The 18,512-nt window shown below is 39.1% G+C and overlaps 1 protein-coding gene across 1 annotated transcript; it reads right to left on the bottom strand.

The window, feature by feature from the left end:
* Nucleotides 1-617: 617 nt before the first annotated feature.
* Nucleotides 618-3,199, bottom strand: LALBA (lactalbumin alpha). Its single transcript, XM_069092506.1, has 4 exons — nt 3,029-3,199; nt 1,976-2,134; nt 1,407-1,485; nt 618-922 (listed from the first exon to the last, which is right to left on the bottom strand). The coding sequence occupies exons 1-4, from the start codon at nt 3,159-3,161 to the stop codon at nt 871-873; spliced, it is 423 nt and encodes a 140-aa protein (XP_068948607.1). The 5' UTR covers nt 3,162-3,199; the 3' UTR covers nt 618-870.
* Between the last annotated feature and the right edge of the window lie 15,313 nt (nt 3,200-18,512).

Below are 18,512 nucleotides of genomic sequence, written 5' to 3'. Positions count from 1 at the left end.
TACCCACTTCTAGTTGAAAATAATAAGAAACTGAATTGGCCTGCCCCTTTGGGGCTGATACAGAGAAATGGAGCGATTGAGTATTAAGATACTGAGCTGGAGATACTGACATTGACTAACTTTGATTCATTTCTGATCAAAATTCTATAAAGTATATCTTGTGACCTCAAGTGAAACTCAGCAGAAACGGGATCAATGGGAAGAACCAATGGGATGAGGGCCTGAACCCTTATACTTTGTTAGATGATATAAATATATTTGAAAGACTAATGAAAGACTAACATGGCCAGAAAGGTGTGAATGCAAGGCCTACCTACTGCTCTAAGAGTTTGGAGAAAGATAGCAAGAGCATGGCAGATACTCTAGAGTGCCCTCTCATGATGACTAGTGTGTTCTGTTAAAGTCTGTTATTTAATCTGGTCAGGGAATAGCTCACTCACACATCTTGTAGTCCTAACAGGAAGTTCTAAAACCTCTATCTTTCTTATTACAGTTGTAGCCCTTTCTATTCTCCTTTACTTAACAGAGATAGAGGTGAGAAGAGTTGTGCACACCTTCCCACCCTGTTCCTCACCCTCTGCCTGAGATCCATTCCTCCAGTAAACATATAAAACCACTCAGAGATAAACATTTTATTCAAGACAGGTAATGAAGAAACCCTAGTTACTATGGAGGAAGTGTCCTCAGGAGAACACTGGGCAAGGTGAGAGTTCACTGAAGTAAGCAACTCCTCATTCTAGAATATGATGCCCATAGTGGTGCCCACTGGGAAGCAGGGCACGAGGGTCTCAGAGCAAGTAGCTTGGAGTCTCTTAATCCAAGAGGAAGGTTCCAGAAAAAGAAATAAGGGGCATGGAGAACAGCATCGGGCTAGCAGCTCCACTGGTCCAGGTTCTCAAGGCAGAATGTTTTATGGGCCTTCCTAAGAAAGTAAAGAAAGAAGCCAACATGATTAACAGCCCTGGTCCAGACCAAGAATGAGGGAAGAGGAAGCTTGGTGGGGATCTTTACAGACTGATTATGAGACAGAATCTAAGCATGGTCATGGCATCACTGACAAGACTTTGAGTCACTGCCTAAGGATATTCTGGAATTATAAAGGACAGTTGGATGATGATTGATACTCAGTTTTGGGGTTAGGATCAAGGTCTGGGAGTGAGCAAGGAGAATAAGGGTGGGGGAAATACGTATAGAAATGGAAGAAGCCATGTGAAAGTAAAACTGGTTTTCAGCTTTCTGGTGGGGACTCCATGCTAGAGGATTTGGTGGGTGAAAACTAGGATGACTAGATAAGAACTAGAGACCTGAGACTGTTATGCTCCTTTTGGATCCCAGGGCTAGGAGATCTGGGACCAGACTGAGGAAAATATTTAAGGCAAGTAAGGGGTGGAGGTATTTTTTTTTACCAGTAGTCAAGTCTTTCAGGTAGCTGCAAGATTTTCTTGGCACACACAATGTCATCAGTAATGTCATCATCAAGGAGTTCTGGCATTACAGAAGAAGATGGGAATTAAGAGCGTTGCTCAGAAAGATGAGCCCTCCCCAAGTTCCATCATTACTGGAAATGGAACCAGAATCCTCCCAGTTGGAACCACCCCCAGCCTAGCACTGATGCTGCCTTGAGACTTCGTGTTTGAGCTCCTTCACCTACATAGGAAGTGTATCTAGGGCTCTTTGCTCCTTTCTAGGGAGAGAGCTCAGCCTCAGGAGCCGATACCACTCAAGAAATGAAATGTGTCAGTTCCCAAGTTTCTGACCAGCTCTTTCTGCCTGCCCCTGAATCTTGAGACCTTAGCTAGGAAAAGTTGGGACAGTGCCAAAGTACAGATTTTCTATTCAAGGCCCACAGTTAAGGCTAAGATAACACCAGCAGAGTAGGCAATGATGCAGAAGAGAATACCTCCAAAACAGCTCAGAGGAAAGCTATTAGAGACCAGGGGTTAAAAGAGCAAGAAGAGGGCATGAAATTACTCACCAGAGCAAAGAATGCCACAGACACTTTTTTCTATGTCTTCCTGCTTTTCAGCACACCATCCGTTGTTGCTGATCTGGAATATTCCATATTCTTTGTTGCCGTTGTTATTGACCTCATTTTGGGTGTCAAAGCCACTGCTATGGAACATGGTACAGATCACTAAGGGAAATAAAGAACAGGTAAAACAGATCTCCAGGCTGCACAGACATGGGACTCAGAGGCCCCCAGTCTAGTTATTTGGGGAGAGGGGGAACCAAAGGACAGAAGAGGTCAGAAGAAAGGTGTACAGAGAGAGGAGAGAATGGACAGAGAAAAGGGAGGAATATAGTGAGAGAAGAGATAAGAAGGGGGGGGTGGATCAAAAAAAATCTAGGTAGGGTTTGGAATAGATAACCTCTGATATTTCTTCCAACTTCAAGTTTATGATTTGAGAAGAAGAGGTAAGGGGAAGGAGAAGGTAAGGTAAAAGGAGAGGTAAATAGGAAATCTCTTGTCAGTGAGAATAGTAGGGGAGTAAAAGGAAGAAAGAGAAAAAAGGGTGGGAGGGGAAGAAAAAATGGAGAGGAAGAACAGGTAGAAGGCAAATAGAAGACAAGGAGGAGAAGAGAAGGAAATTAACTAATGGAAATACTGCTGACAATTTGCAAGGTTTCATTTGTAGACAAGAGTCATGATTTAAAAAGATTATATGTCTTTTGACATCCCATTTCAACTAGAATTCTATGATTGGTATAACTATAAAATTATAGTTGAAATTCAACTAATTTCATTTATGATTCAAAAAGAGAGTGACAGAGAGGCAAGGAGGAAAGGAAATAATAGGGACATTTATGATCATTTGTAAAAGGCTCATGATTTGGCTGAGGGTTAGGTTAGATGGCTTCTGGGGTCCCTTTACAGCTGCACTTCTAAAGTTCAGAGAAAAAGAGGAGAAAGAAAAGAGGGAAGAGGGGAGTAATTAATAACAGGAAGAGAATAAAAGAGAGCAGAAAGAGGAAGAGAGGGGATGACACTAAAAAGGGTTGAAGACAAACAAGGGTAGCAAGGACTCACATTCAGGCAGAGAAATATCTTTATCCATGTAATGTTCTCTCAATATCTGGGACAATTCACATTTCCTGTATACTATGGCCTGGGAGGCTGGGAGGACAATGCCAAGCAACAGGAGAGGGAGCAGAGACATCATCTTGGCTGCTTCAAGGGGTCTGGAACGTGGAACCACTGGGACCCACCTGCTTTTATCCTGATCCTGTACCACGGGGGAGGTGGGGAAGAGCTCAAGTAACTTTGTTAAAAAAAAAAAAAGGCACTGCCCCCAGGAAAAGGATGGTAGAGGGACTGATAGATCAGCTCTCTTTCCTAATACTTTCCACATCCCAACCTCACCCACATTGGCTCCATTCTTTACCCCTGAGGCACCTTATTTCCTGTTGGCCTCATTCTTAGATCTTTGTTTATTGTAGCTTTAGTTCTAGGAATCAGGACTTGTCTACCTTGTTATTGAAAGTAAGAAAGCAGGCCTTGTAGGTAGACATGGTTGATAGAAGAAGGGTGGCAGGGACTACTATAGCCTGGCCAAGAGAACTCTGCAGTGCCCCAATAGTAATTCCTTCTCACTAAAGCCTCGTTTTGTACCTCCCATCACCAATTCAGGGCCCTCTCTGTTTCAAGGGAAGGAGCCCCTACTGAGAACAGGGAAGGAGGCAAAAGAATAATGTAACCAGACAAGTATCCTGGGTGTGTGGTAGTTGTTGGACAAGAGCAAGGTCTAAAGAACCTGAGATATATAGCCTAATTAATCCCTTTCTATCTCTTTTCATAATCTAAATCTTGTCAATTCTACTTCCACAGCACTACTCACACCACTACCAGCCTAGTTCAGGACCTTGGCATCTCTTACCTGGATTATTACACTTGCCTCCTAATTGGTCTCCCTCCTTCCAGGCTCTCCTCATCCTTTACAAAGCTTTCAAATTGGTATTCCTTTCTTTTTTAATTAATTAATTTATTTTTAGTTTTCAACATTCACTTCCATAAGATTTAGAGTTCCAAATTTTCTCCCCATCTCTCCCTTCCTCTCTCCCCAAGATGGTGTATAATTTGATATAGGCTCTACATATACATTCATATTGAACTTATTTTCACATTAGTCATGATATGAAGAATTAGAACCAAGGGAGGAACCACAAGAAAAAAGAAACAAACAAAAAAAGAAATCTGCATTTAGACTCCATAGTTCTTTTTCTGGATGTGGACAGCATTTTCCATAAGGAGTCTCTTAGAGTTGTCTTGGATCCTTGTCTTGCTAAGAAGAGATAAGTCTATCAAAGTTAGTCATCACACATTGTGACTGTTACTGTGTACAGTGTTCTCCTGGTTCTGCTCACTTCACTCAGCATCAGTTCATTTAAATCTTTTAAGTTTTTTTCTGAAGTCCTCCTGCTCATCATTCTTATAACACAATAGTATTTCATTACATTCATATACCCACGACCTGTTCAGTCCTTCCCCAACTGATGGTTTTTCCTTCAATTTCCAATTCTTTGCCACTACAAAAAGAACTGCCAAAAATATTTTTGTACATGTGGGTCCTTTTCCCTTTTGTATGATCTCTCTGTGATACGGACCAAGAAGTAGTATTGCTGGGTCAAAGAGTATGCACATCAAATTGGTATTTCTAAAGTGCTGGTATGACCATGTCACTATCCTGCTCAAGAATCTTTAGTGACTCCCCATTGACCTTGTGATAAAATAGAAACTCCTTTGTTTGGTATTTAAAGCCCTTTGCCATCAGGCTCCACCCTATCTTTAACAGCTTATGATAAATTATTCACCTCCATTTCTATGGTCTATCCAAATTGGCCTATTGGCTTTTGGCAAAACTCAAAATTCCATCTCTCACCTCTGTGCCTTTGTAAAAAAAAAAAAACCACACCTGAAATACTTTCCCACCTTACCTCCATCTCCTAGATCCTTTAGTTCCCTTCAAAGCTTATGTCAGTTGCTACCTCATACACATTTGACAATATAGTTGAAAATATCATGCTAAAAAGCATGGAAGCAAGCACACAACTTTGCTTTACTCCATTGTTGACTGGGAAAGCATGAGAGCATTGTCCATTATCCAGAACCAAGGCAAGCATGCTGTCATGAAATTGACATACAATGCCGATAAACTTCTCCAGCCAACCACATTTTGCTTTTCTTTTTTTTGAGGGGGAAGGCAGGGCAATTGGGGTTGACTTGCCCAAGGTCACATGGCTAGTAAGCGTTAAGTGTCTGAGGCTCAGATTTGAACTCAGGTCCTCCTGACTCCAGGGCTGGTGCTCTATTCACTGTGACACCTAGCCACCCCACGCCAACCAAATTTTCACATAATTTTCCATAAACCCACATGACTAACAGTATCAAAGACCTTGGTCAGATCTACCAATGTTGTGTACAGACCTTGGTTCTACTTCTAAAATTTCTCCTGGAGTTTTTGGGTAGCAAACATCATATTGACCATTCCTCAGCCCTTTCTAAAGCCACACTGACTCTCAGGTAAATGACCATTTTCCAGGTAAAGAAGTAAAAAAATCAGTCTATTAAGCAGGACTTTGGCAAGAATCTTGGCAGCAATGACTAAGAGAGATTGTCACAGGACAATCTATTTCCTTTACTTTTATAGAGATGGACAATGGAAGCATCCTTGAACTCCTGGGAGATAACCTCCTCTCTCCATATAATCTGGAAAGTTTCAGTCAGCTTTTGTATGAGCAATGATCCCCTACATTGTAAATCTCAGCTGGAATAGAATCAGCACTATGTGCTTTGCCATATGAAAGGAGACTTAATGACATTCAAAACCTCTTCCTCAGTTGGAACTTTAGCTAGGGAGAGATTGACTTCAACTTGAGGTAAACGGCCAATGGCCTCAGCATTGGTTAACCCTAGAGTGAAACAAGGCTGTGAGTTTGCTCTCATGCTTAGCATGATGTTTTCAGTCACGTTGTCAAATGCTTCCAGTGAGTATGAGCATGGCAATCAAGGTCAGCTACAGCATGCATGGTAAATTCTTAAAGTTGAAAAGGCTACAAACCAAGACCAAAATGGAGGGAGTGTTAGTGCACGATTTTCTGTTTGCAGATGATTGTGCACTCAATGCAGCCTCTGAAGCTGAGATGCAACAAAGTATGGATCAGTGTTCTGCTGCTTGTGCTAATTTTGGCCTAACAACACCAAGAAAACACAGGTGCTCCATCAACCACCATCCATATGTGGAACCATCAATTACAACAAATGGAGAAGTTTTGAATGCTATCGATAAGTTCACTTATCTTGGTAATGTACTTTCCAAGGATGTACATTTTGATAATGAGGCTGATGCATGTGTTGTCAGAGCGAGCTCAGTGTTTGGGAGACTCCAAAGGAAAGTATGGGAGAGAAGGGATATTAGACTGAATACCAGACTAAAGGTCTACAGAGCCCTTGTCAACACCTCATTGTTGTATGCCTGTGAAACCTGGACAATATACCAGTACCATGCCAGGAAACTGAATAATTTCCATTTGAATTTTCATAGGAAGATTCTGAAGATCACTTGGCAGTATAAGATACCAGACACTGAGGTCCCTTCTCAAACTAATTGCTAAGCATTTGAATTCAACTTCAGGGAGTGCAACTTCAATGGGCTGGCCATATTGTTCAAATGTAAAACATATTTGCCAAAAAGACTACTTTATGGAGAACTCACTCAGGACAAGCGTTCACCTGGTGGTCAGAAGAAGTGATACAAGGACACTCCCAAGGCCTCTCTTAAGAACTTTAGAATTGATTGTGTGGCATGGGAGACACTGGCACAAGGCTGCTCAGCATGGAGTGCCCACATCAGAAAAGGTGCTGTGCTCTATGAGCAAAGCAGAATTGAAACAACTCAAAGTAAAAACAGGATGCGAAAATTTGGGGAATCGACCCCAAATGTTCACATGGCCTATTTGTACCCGACCTGTGGTAGAGCATTCTGAGCTCATGTTGGTCTGATCAGCCACATTTGGACACACTGAAACTCGACTCTAGCTTCATGATGTCATTTTGGTCCTCTTCAAGAACAAAGGACAACAGCCAACCAACCGACCTGAATTGTATTTCATTTTTAATTTGTATTTCATTATCTATATATATTGCCTCTTACATCTCAGATTGGGAGGAAGTTTGGTGACAGAGAGCCAGACTTGGAATCAGGAAGACCAATATCCTAAGTTCACATCAACTAATTACTCCCTGGATGACCCAGGCCAAGTCATTTAAGCTGTCAGCCACCTTATCTGTAAAATGGAGGTAATGAAGCACTGCCTAATAGGGTTATTGTAAGGATCAAGATAATGATACAATAGGATCATAGGATGATAATCTAAAGCTAGAAGGAGCTTTAGAGGTCACTTAGTCCCAACTCTCTCATTTTACAGATAAGGAAACTGAGGTCAAAGGATATTAAGTGACTTGTCCAAGGTGGAATACATAGTAAGCATCACAACTGCTACATATAAAGTTGGGGCTTTTTTTGCAAGCCTTATTCTATAAGTATTAGCTATTATTGGCCAAGCTTTTCCCCAAAAAATGTAAACTCTTTGAGAACAGGGACTCCTTCATTTTTGCTTTCATATCTGCAATGCATAGCACAATACCTTACACAAAAATAATCATTTATAGATACTCATAAAATTAATTAACTAGTTAGTTTCCTAAGATTTTAGAGGCAGTATTTTAAAGATTAAAAAGCAGCTTTTAAGTGAGAAGACCTTAGAACCTGATTCAGTTCTGTGTTTTACCAATCACTATCTGTGACCTTGGACAAGTTTTATTTTTTTTAACTTCTCTGAACCTGTTTCCCTATCTATAAAATACAGGGTTAATAGTACATGTCATATGAAAAGAAGAGCATCTGGAAGAACTCCCTAGTCACAAGGAATTCTTTTTCTACTTGGAATATAAGCTTGATCTCCATCACCACAGGAGCAAATACCTTTGTTGAGCACACACACCTCCCTGTTCCATGCCTAGTTTTATAATCAGACATTAACTTCAAGAGTTAGAATAAGGACAGGACATACTAATAGAGAAGATGGTTTTCAAAATATATTCAGGCCCATCAACATCCAATTGTCTCATGGATAAGCCCATAAAAACACAGCTATGATCTTCCTTCATTTCACTCACCACCCACAACACATCACCAGATCATCAGACATTGCCAAACGCAGAGTCAGATCAAAGCCACTCCCTGAAAACAATCTCAAAGTGAAATTTTAATTTGTAGACCTCTAGGAAGGGAAGTAGTGATTACTAAAAGTCAACATAGCTTTATCAAGAGTAGGTCATGTTAGACTAGGTTTATTTCTTTTTTCGATAGGGTTACTAAATTGGTAGATCAGAGAAACATTCTAGATATAGTTTGTCTACATGTCTGGTCATGTTAGCCATATTTCTGTACAAGATGGGAGAGTTGTGAGCTAAATGAATAAGGTGACTTTATAACTGATTGAATGACTGGACCCAGATAGTCACACTATTAATGAGGTTGTCAATTTGAAGAGAACTCTCTAGTGAAATTCTATGACCCTTTTCTATTCAACATTTTTTTTATCAATTATTTGGGTTAAATTAATTAAATTATTAAATTTTTGGATTACAAAAGATTGAGACATAATGGATGAGAGTGAGAATACAAAAAATTCTTGACAGGTCATAATAAAGGACCAAACCCAAGAAGATTAAATTTAATAGAGATAAATGTAAAGTTCTCTACTTGGGTCAAAAAACTCACTTTTATGAGTATGGGAATCATAACTAAACTGCAGCTTACATGAAAAAAATATCTAGATGTTTTAGTAGATTGACATTTGTATTGTGCGTGTCAAAAGCATGTTTATACACTAAAAGATCAATATATGCAAAAAGTGTGAAATGGCAGCCAAAAAAATCTAATGCAAACTTAGTCTGCATTAAGAGAGGTATGACTTCCCAGAATATGGTCACTTACCTGAAATCAGGGTCTGGCAGCATGCCTATAATCCCTGCTACTGGGAGACTGAGACTAGTAGATTGGTGAGATTAGGAGTTCTGAGCTATAGTGGGGATAAAGCCAGTCAGGTGCCCTTGAAAGGTCTTTCACCCACACTGATGAGAGTAAGGTGAGAGAGAGGGAGGAAGGGAGAACTTCCAGAAGTTTTCTCTCCTGTCATCAGACCATAATATTAGAATACTGTGTTAAACTTTGTGAATGTCATTTAGGTTAGGACATTGATAAACTGGTGAGTATCAAAGGAAGAAGGGTAACAAAGATGGTTAAGAGCCATGCCATATGACTATGGGTTGAAAGAACTGCAGATGTTTAGCCAAAAGAAGAGAAGTCTCAAGTCTTTGAGTTTTTGAAGAAACATCACATCAAAGAGTATACAACTTCTTCACTCAGCTTCATGGGACAGAACCAAGAACAATGAAGAGAAATTGCAGGGAGCCAAATTTAGGCTTTCAATAAGGAAAAAAATTCTAAGAATTAGGGTTATCCCAAAGTAAAATGGATGTTGCATTGATAGGTTCCCCTGCACAGAAATCTTAAAGGAAATGCTAACTGATCATTTAGGTGAGTTGCAGAGGAAATTCTTGTTCAATTACTAGTTGAACTAGATAATTTGAAATGAATGGAAAACCAGTGTTTTTCAAATCTGAGGTTCAATGATAATGTCCATATCACAATGTAGCAACAGAAGAGAACTTTAAAGGAGAAACAAGACAGACTCAAAGGGGAGGAGGAGAGAAACAAGCCTACCCCATATTGGGAGTGGAGGTAGGAATGAGGAGATTGGCAGCAATAACTGCCAGATTTCAGGTACAGTTACTATGGGAGTGAAAGCTTTTTGATTCTTGCCATCCTGGGAGAGGGGTGTGTATAGGAGTTGTGAGAGAGAAGGCAGCCCAACAAATGCAGTGCTATTGTAAAAGAGGAGTGTTGCTGTGAACAATACATGCCAGAGGATGGGAAGTAAGGCACCAGGACATCACCAAGATGGCACTTCCTTCAGAGGAAACTCCTTTCCCTGAATGTCAATGCCCTGGAGAAAAAACTCTGCTACACAAATTAATGGATTATTATTCTACTATAAGAAATTATGAAAGATTATTTCAGAGAAACCTAAGAAATATAAGACATAAGAAACTGATATAGAGTAAAGTAAGCAGAAGCAAGAAACAATTTATACAAAGACAACAATATGGTACTTTGAATGACTTAACTCTAGCCAAAACAGTGACAAGCCTACAAAGGACTTGTGATGAAGCAGTTACCAACCTCTTGACAACAAGGTGCTGGCCACAAAATGAAGAGTCATTTTTAGACATGAACAATATTTTAATTCATTCTGCTTGACAACTTATTTTCTACAAGGTTTTAAAAAATTTCTTTTCTTTCAAGATTTTTAAATTAGGGAATACTTAATTATTGCATCAATAGTGATGCCAAAAAAAGGGGAACACGGAACATTTTTTAAAAATTCATAGATGATAACAAAAGGAAATTCAGAAGGAAGCACAGATAAGCAGGACAGTTTTGAAAGTAATATTTTGAATTTATAAATTACATATATATATATATATATATTAAAGCAAGTCATATGATATGGAAGTTTACAGTTTCCTATGAATTTCTCTTTTGTATTCTGCTATGTGTGTGGAATGTTCTTTGTTGTTGTTGCTGTTGTTTTTTAAGTACAGAATAAAAAAAAATTTTTAAGTGAGACGTTGACATCCCCATACTAGCAAGATTCCTTCTAACTCTGAAATACTGTGATTCCACGAAGTGAATGATAGTTATAGTATTTTATATTTATATCATAGGTTTTTTTTCTTGCTACAATAAGAGGCAGATAGGTAGTGTAATAGATAGAACTAACTTAAGTTTAAATTCAGCCTCACACATTACCTTTGTGACCCTGGGCAAGTCACCTTTGCTTCAGTTTCCTCATCTGTGAAAAAAAATGGGAATTATGAAGGCACCTACTTCCCAGAGTTTAGTGAGGGTATAATGGTAAGCAAAGTAGTACTTTGCTGTTTGTTTCAGCTATTCAAGTACCTTTGAGCCTCACCTTTCATTGTGCCAAGTCTTTGCTGGAAATAGTTGGAAATAGCATTGAGCTGCCCTTAATAGGCCTAAGAGAGCTTGGAGACCTTTCCAGCCCTTAATAGGCCTAACATCATCACATAAAGCCCACGGTGGGAGGAGCTTGCCAAAAGAGCAGAACAGGAAGGGTAAAACAGGAAGGAGCAGAGTAGAGAAAAACTAGAGCACAAACTGGGACCAAGCAGAACTAAGAGGGAGAATGCTTGTGATGTTTGGCACTCTATCTGTCTGTTCTGTCTGTGTTGATGTTACTTTGTCAGAACGAAGTATTCTGTCTATTGAAAAAGGACTTTCTCAGAAGCCTGAACAGAGGTCTTTACTACTGTTTACAGAAGTCCTGGGACTTTATTTGTTGATTTGTGTTTGATTTCTAAGACATAAGATTTGTCTGTTGGTTTGTGTCAGACAGAAAGTGAATTGAGATGATAGTGTCAGAAATGTGTGTAAATATTATTGTAGCTCTGTTAAGCTTTGTCTTCCTAGAAACAGAAACTTCAAAGGACTAGGAGTGGAATAGTCCCCAAGGACTGAGATATAGAACCAGAGCAGAAAGCTGCCTGAGTGTGAATCCAGGCAAGAGTTGGGAACAGCCAGCCTGTGGAAGAGGAACTGTGAAGTTTGGAAGTCAGCCTTGAGTTAAAATGAAAGGGGAATTTACTTGGGCATTCTTCATTGATTGATGAGATTGTGATTTATTGTGACATAGGGGTGGATAGTGTTTGTACTTTCTGACACCCTTTAAGGATAATTGGAAGCCAGCCTCAAGTCAAGATGAAAGAAGATTTTACTTGGGCACTCTTTGATTGAAGAGATTGTTACTTACTGAATGACATATTTTGTTTAAGATTATGTGGCTACCTTAGTAATAAGTTATTACGTTACATGGTTGTGTTTAGTTTCTTGAATGCTTTGCTTTAGTTTATTGCTGAATAAATATAGAGTTCACTATTCTAAGTGATTAGATTCTTAAAGTTATTCACAGCAGCAGTTCTCAGGAGAGCTGCTCATGATTAACTTTACAGAGGGTCAAATGAGAAAATAATTATAAAGCATTTAGCACAATGTCTGGCACATATTATGTGCTATATAAATATCATTATTACTATCACCACAATTAATTTAAATGCATGTATCTTTTTTGATTTGCACAACAGCCCAATACTGCCTTATCTGAGATCATGATTGCTAACCATTGCTTTTTTGAGTTCACTTGAAGGGTAACAGATTTTATTCTGGTTTCTTATTTTAACTCTGTGTGAATTGTTTCTATTTCTCATATGTTTCTTATTCTTTTAATGCATTTTTATTTATTTATTTTTAACATTGATTTTTAAAATTCATTTTTTTATTTTGTGTTCCAAATTCTCTCTCCTCTACCCATTGAAAAGATAAGCAATGTGATATAAATTATATATATATGTGAAAAACATTTGCAAAACATTTCCATATTATCCATGTTGCAAAAAGAAAAGCAAGAAAAATAGAGAAAGTGAAATAATTATATTTCAATCTGCACTCAGACTTGATTAGTTCTCTCTCTAGAGGTGGATACCATTTTTCATCATGAGTCCTTTGGAATTTTCTTGAACCATTGTATGATTAGAATAGTTAAGTCTTTCATAGTTGATCATCATTACAGTATTGCATGTTGTTGTTCATCAGCCATTTCAGTCATGTCTGACTCTTTGTGACCTCATTTGGAATTTTCTTGGCAAGGATACTGGAGTGATTTGCCATTTCCTTCCCCAGTTCATTTTACAGATGAGGAAACTGTGGCAAACAGTGTTAAGTGACTTGCCCAGGGTCACACAACTAGGACATGTCTGAGGTCTGAGGCAAGATTTGAATTCAGGTCCTCCTAACTCCAGGCCCAACACTCTATCTACTGTGCCACCTAGCTGCTCAACTCTAGTGAGTATAAGAATCTATGACTGAAGACTGGGTGAGAGGAATAGCAGAAAGGCTGTGCCCTGTGGAGAGGAAACAAATTGCCTTTCTGCTATTCCTCTCACCCAGTCTTCAGGCATAGATTATTAAACTTTATTTTTTTTGTTTCTTTCTCTCTTTCCTTTCTTCTTTTCATTCCTTGGAACTCTGTGCAGTTGGAGCTTCTTCTGATGATGATTAATTCCCTCCCTGAATCTTCCCTCCCTTTTTAATCCCTGATTCCTCTTCCCTATTCCTGCATGCTTCCCTATTAGCTGAATTACATTTTTGCAACAAACTCTTTGTATATTGTGTGTTTGGCTCTCTTTTTTTCTGATTCAGATGAAAATGAGATTTATGTGTAGCCTGATCTCCATACCTCTTCCTCCATGCTCATGGCTGTTACAGACTCAGATGATCAGAAAGTAATGTCAAGAGTCTGAGCCTCTAATCTCCTAAACTAATCAAGTCTCTCTCACCCCTTAATTTTATTTTTAAAATATCATCCCTTCATATTCAACTCACCCTGTGCCATCTATCTATCTATCTATCCATATATCTACCTATCTATTTCCTCCAACTACGCTAATACTGAGAAAGGTCTCATGAGTTACAAATGCCATCTTTCCATGTAGGAATGTAAACAGTTCAGTTTTAATCAGTCCCTTATGATTTCTCTTTCCTGTTTAACTTTTCATGATTCTTTTGATTCTTGTATTTGAAAGTCAAATTTTTTATTCAGCTCTGTTTTTTTCAGCAAGAATGTTTGAAAGTCCTCTATTTCATTGAATATTCATTTTTTTCCCCTGAAGGATTATACTCACTTTTTCTGGGTAAGTGATTCTTGGTTTTAATCCTAGCTCCTCTGACCTCCAGAATATCATATTCCAAGCCCTTCAATCTCTTAATGTAGAAACTGTGAGGTCTTGTGTTATCCTGATTGTATGACTACAATATTCAAATTGTTTCTTCCTGGCTGCTTGCAATATTTTCTCCTTGACCTGGGAACTCTGGAATTTGGTTACAATATTCCTAAGAGTTTTCCTTTTGGGATCTCTTTCAAGAGGTGATTGGTGGATTCTTAAAATTTCTATTTTATCCTCTGGTTCTAGAATATCAGGGAAGTTTTCCTTGATAATTTCTTGGAAAATGGCATCTGGGCTCTTTTTTTCATCATGGCTTTCAGGTTGTCCAATAATTTTAAAAGTATCTCTCCTGGATCTATTTTCCAGGTCAGTGCTTTTTCCAATGAGATATTTTACATTGTCTTCTATTATTTTTGTTCATTCTTTTGGTTCTATTTTATAATTTCCTTATTTCTCATAAGGTCATTAGCTTCCATTTGCTCCAATCTAATTTTGAAGGAATTATTTCTTCATTGAGCTTTTGGACCTCCTTTTCCATTTATTCAATTCTGCTTTTAAGGCATTCTTCTCCTCATTGGCTTTTGCCATTTGGATTAGTCTATTTTTAAAGTGTTATTTTCTTCAGTATTTTGGGGGGTCTCCTTTAGCAAGCTGTTGACTCATTTGTCATGATTTTCTTGCATCACTCTCATTTGTCTTTCCAATTATTCTTCTACTTCTCTTACTTGATTTCAAAATCCTTTTTGAACTCTTCCATGGCCTGTGACAAATTCATATTTTTCTTGAAAGCTTTTGATGTAGTAGTTTTGTCTTCTTCTGGTTGTATGTTTTATTCTTCTTTGTCACCAAAGTAAGATTCTATAGTCTGACATTTTTTAAAACACTATTTATTCATCTCCCAAGTCAAATACTTGATTTTATAACTCCCTGTCAAAGCAGGACTCTACTTCCAGTAGGCATGGAGGTGGGGATGGGTGTACTGTCCCAGGCTTCTGGGGTTTTGTATAAGTCACTGGATCCCCCATCATCAGTAGTCCCAGAGCACTGGAAGCAGCCACATTTGCTGCTGTTACTGATTCTGCTGCCACTGCTACTGCCACCTCTGCCACCCCAGGGCTGGAGCTGGGGCTGGGATCAGACCACACATTCCTCTTTCACCCAGGTCCCACAGAGTTCCCCCACTGACCTTCCACATTGTTCTTGGCATTTGTGGGTTGATAAGTTTGGAAATCACCACAATTGCCAGTGATTTTGTCCCCTCAGGCCTGCTCCAACTTCATCACACCTGGTGTAACTGCACTCCACTCCCAGTCCAGTAAGATATACTCTTCCTGTGGGTCTTCCAGGCTGTTGGACTGGAGATGTGTTTCACTCTATCAGTTTGTGGGTTCTGCAATGCTAGAATTTGTTTAGAGTCCATTTTTACAGGTATTTGGAGGGGCTTGGGGGGGGGGAGCTCAAGCGGGTCCTTGTTTTTACCCCCCCATCTTGGCTCCATGCCTCCCCCCCCCCCAATCAAATCTCAAGGATAGTTTCAATAACTTAAAGAAAAGCTAGCCTAACTTGTATTGGAATAAGGTTATGATATACTTTGGAATATTTGCATTGTGAATCTAGATTTTGTTTCTTGAACATCTCTGGCTATAATTTCTTTATCATTTGGTGTTTTGTTTTGTTTACTTCTTTTTTCCATTCTTATTATGAACTGGGACTTTGTGTCATGCTCTGTGTGCTGTTTGAGTAATGGCCAGGTTTTGTTTGTTGCTCATATGCTTTCTTTGGGATCCTACAACTTCTTCCTCCAGGTAAAAAGCAATATATTCTGGAAAGGATCTCAGGAATGACTCAGGCCAACAAGCTATGCTGGTGTGGCGGATTCAGAGCACACTTGATCACTGCCCTCCAATTTTGAACCCCACAAGCACTCAACCTCCATTATGGAATCAGAGCAACACAGTTTCAGACTCTATGTGTCCATGATCTATCTCCCTTCCCTTTGGTATTCAGGTGCTATTTCTAGGTTTCCCTGGAGCTCCCTTGGTCCCTGCCCTGGAATACTTTACACTTGCTACTAACCTGGACTTTTCTGGCTGGACCTTTTCCCTAGTGCCCTCAGACTTCTGGCTATCAGTTTATGCAGACTTCAGCTAGAAAACACACTTATTGTAGCTTCTCTTTGGTTTTCTTGATTATTTGTGATCTGGAGCTCTTTTTTCATAGTGGAGTAGTTCTGTGAGACAGATGGGCTGCTCGGCTACAACTCAGCCATTTTGAAGAAGTCTTTCAATGAGATTTTAATGGGCCTTCCCATTAGATGCCTCTCAAACCTCTCCACAGAAATATTCAATGAGCCATCATAGGAAAAAGCCATCCAAGTCCCAAAATAGAGGTCCACTTCCCATAACCTCATTAAATTGACCAAAGAACCCCCCTGATAAATGCCCTACCTTACACCTAGATTTTAGCAAAACATTTCATGAAGTCTTCCTTGCTATTCTTATAGAAAATATGAAGAATTGTGGGTTAGACCTAGTACAATTAGAGCATCACATGCCTAGATTACAAATATTTGAAGTGTATACATTTTGAATATACATACATACATATAGATATAAGTCTACCCCAATATTCCTCTTAGAGACAGGAGAGTGAGCATGTCAGCCATGGTCCTTCTGCTCATAACAAAGGCATGGTTTTAGTACTTGGAAACTGGGTAGGCCAGATAACAGATCAAATAACTAAATATTTGACATACCATATTCTGTGTTAGACAATTCACCCATCTGTAACACACACGTTAGCTCCCTTTAGAGGCAGCTTGAAGGTGTGGATAGAGAATTGAGCCTAAATTTAATGGGATCTCCATTTAAACCCTGTTTCTGATACTTCAAACTTGTGTGACCCCAGGCAAGTTATTTTACTTTTCTGGGCCTCTGTTTCTTCCTTTGTAAAATAAAAGAAATAATACCACAGGCTTATTGTGAGACTTAAATGAGATCATAAATGTAAAAAACTTTGAAAACCTTGAAGTGCTTATAATAGCCACTATTATTATTTTCATTTTCAGTTGTGTCTGACTCTGTGATCCCATTTGAAATTTTCTTGGCAGAGATACTAGAGTGGTTTTGCATTTCCTTCTCTAGCTTATTTTACAGATAAAGAAACTAAGGCAAACAAGGTTAAGTGACTTGCCCAGGGTCACACAATCTGAGGCCAGTTTTGAATTCAGGAACATGTCTTCCTTACTCTAGGCCCAGCACTCTATCCTCTGTACCACCTAGTTGCCCATACTATTACTTACCATATAGAGTTTTATAAGGCTCAAATGAGATAATGGATATAAAGAGCTTTGCAAATCTTAAAGCATTATATAAATGTCAGCAACAACTATTTGATCTCCACCATCCATATAAACTACTCTATAGTTGAGGAAATTCCTATTTTATAGATAAGGAAATTGAGCTTTGGTTAAATAAAATTATTATTAATTTAGTAGAACCCAGACTTTAAGACAGTTTTTCTAACTCCAAACTCAGCATTTTTTTCTACTTCACTTTCATCTGGGTGGGAAGTGGGTACAGAAAGAAAGGTGTTAATTCTGGTACTGAGCAATTTTTTTTTTTTTTGCTTTTTGGAGGGGGGAGGGAAGGGCAATTGGAGTTAAGTGACTTACCCAAGGTCACACAGCTAGTAAGTGTGTCAAGTGTCTGAGGCTGGATTTGAACTCAGGTCCTCCTGACTCCAGGGTTGGTGCTCTATTCACTGTGCCACCTAGCCAGCCCTACTGAGCAATTTTTAATCAAGTAAAGGCTCTTTCTGAATCCTCAAAGAGGATTGATCAGGCCTTACAGATTCACTCCTAGGAATAAATAATGTGTTGGGCAGACACTCCAGATCAGGAGGAGCTCTCTACATAACCAAACAAGTCAGACCATCTTGCAGCCACCCTGGTACCTCTGCCCAAGGGCTGACACAGAAGTGGGCCAAAGCTACAGGAACTGTAGCAAGGAGTGTAAGGGAGCAGAACTCAGGATCCCTGGAAATGCTTGTGAAATGCATCCCTGGAGAGGCATTTCAGGAAAAGGGAGGAAGTTCTATAACTGGAACAATAGAAAACATTGAGAAGATAATACAGAGGCTTAGAGATGGCTCACAGGAGAATGAAGAGTAGGAAAAGGGCTAAAAGAAGGAACTTTACCAGGAGACACTAAGTAGAGATACTTCAATGAGGACGATGAATTCTTACTCTCCAGGGAGCTTTAATAATAAAATAGCTGAGGTTTGATCTTCCATAGAGGCAAAGGGATGAACTGAATGACCTTCAAAGTTCCCTGGAATACCACTGGAATAAGTGTTCATTATACATGTGTTCATCCTCTCAGGGCATCTCAGATACTCCAGGGAATAGTTAGTAGAGTTTTTGAAAACCAGAACCTGGATGTTTGGTCAAGGAGACTTCCAAGAGATACAGAAGTGAATGCCATACAACTCCAGTAAGTTGTTTGTTGGGAGCTATAGACAACAAGTTGTAGATAGATAGATAGATAGATAGATAGATAGATAGATAGATAGATAGATAGATAGATAG

The sequence above is a fragment of the Petaurus breviceps genome, unplaced genomic scaffold (genome assembly GCF_028583685.1).
Source record: "Petaurus breviceps papuanus isolate PSGF00001 unplaced genomic scaffold, PetGlider_PUasm1.0 191, whole genome shotgun sequence".
NCBI lineage: Eukaryota > Metazoa > Chordata > Mammalia > Diprotodontia > Petauridae > Petaurus > Petaurus breviceps.
Note: the sequence above shows the minus strand (reverse complement) of the source record. Positions and strands in the feature narration are given on the sequence as shown.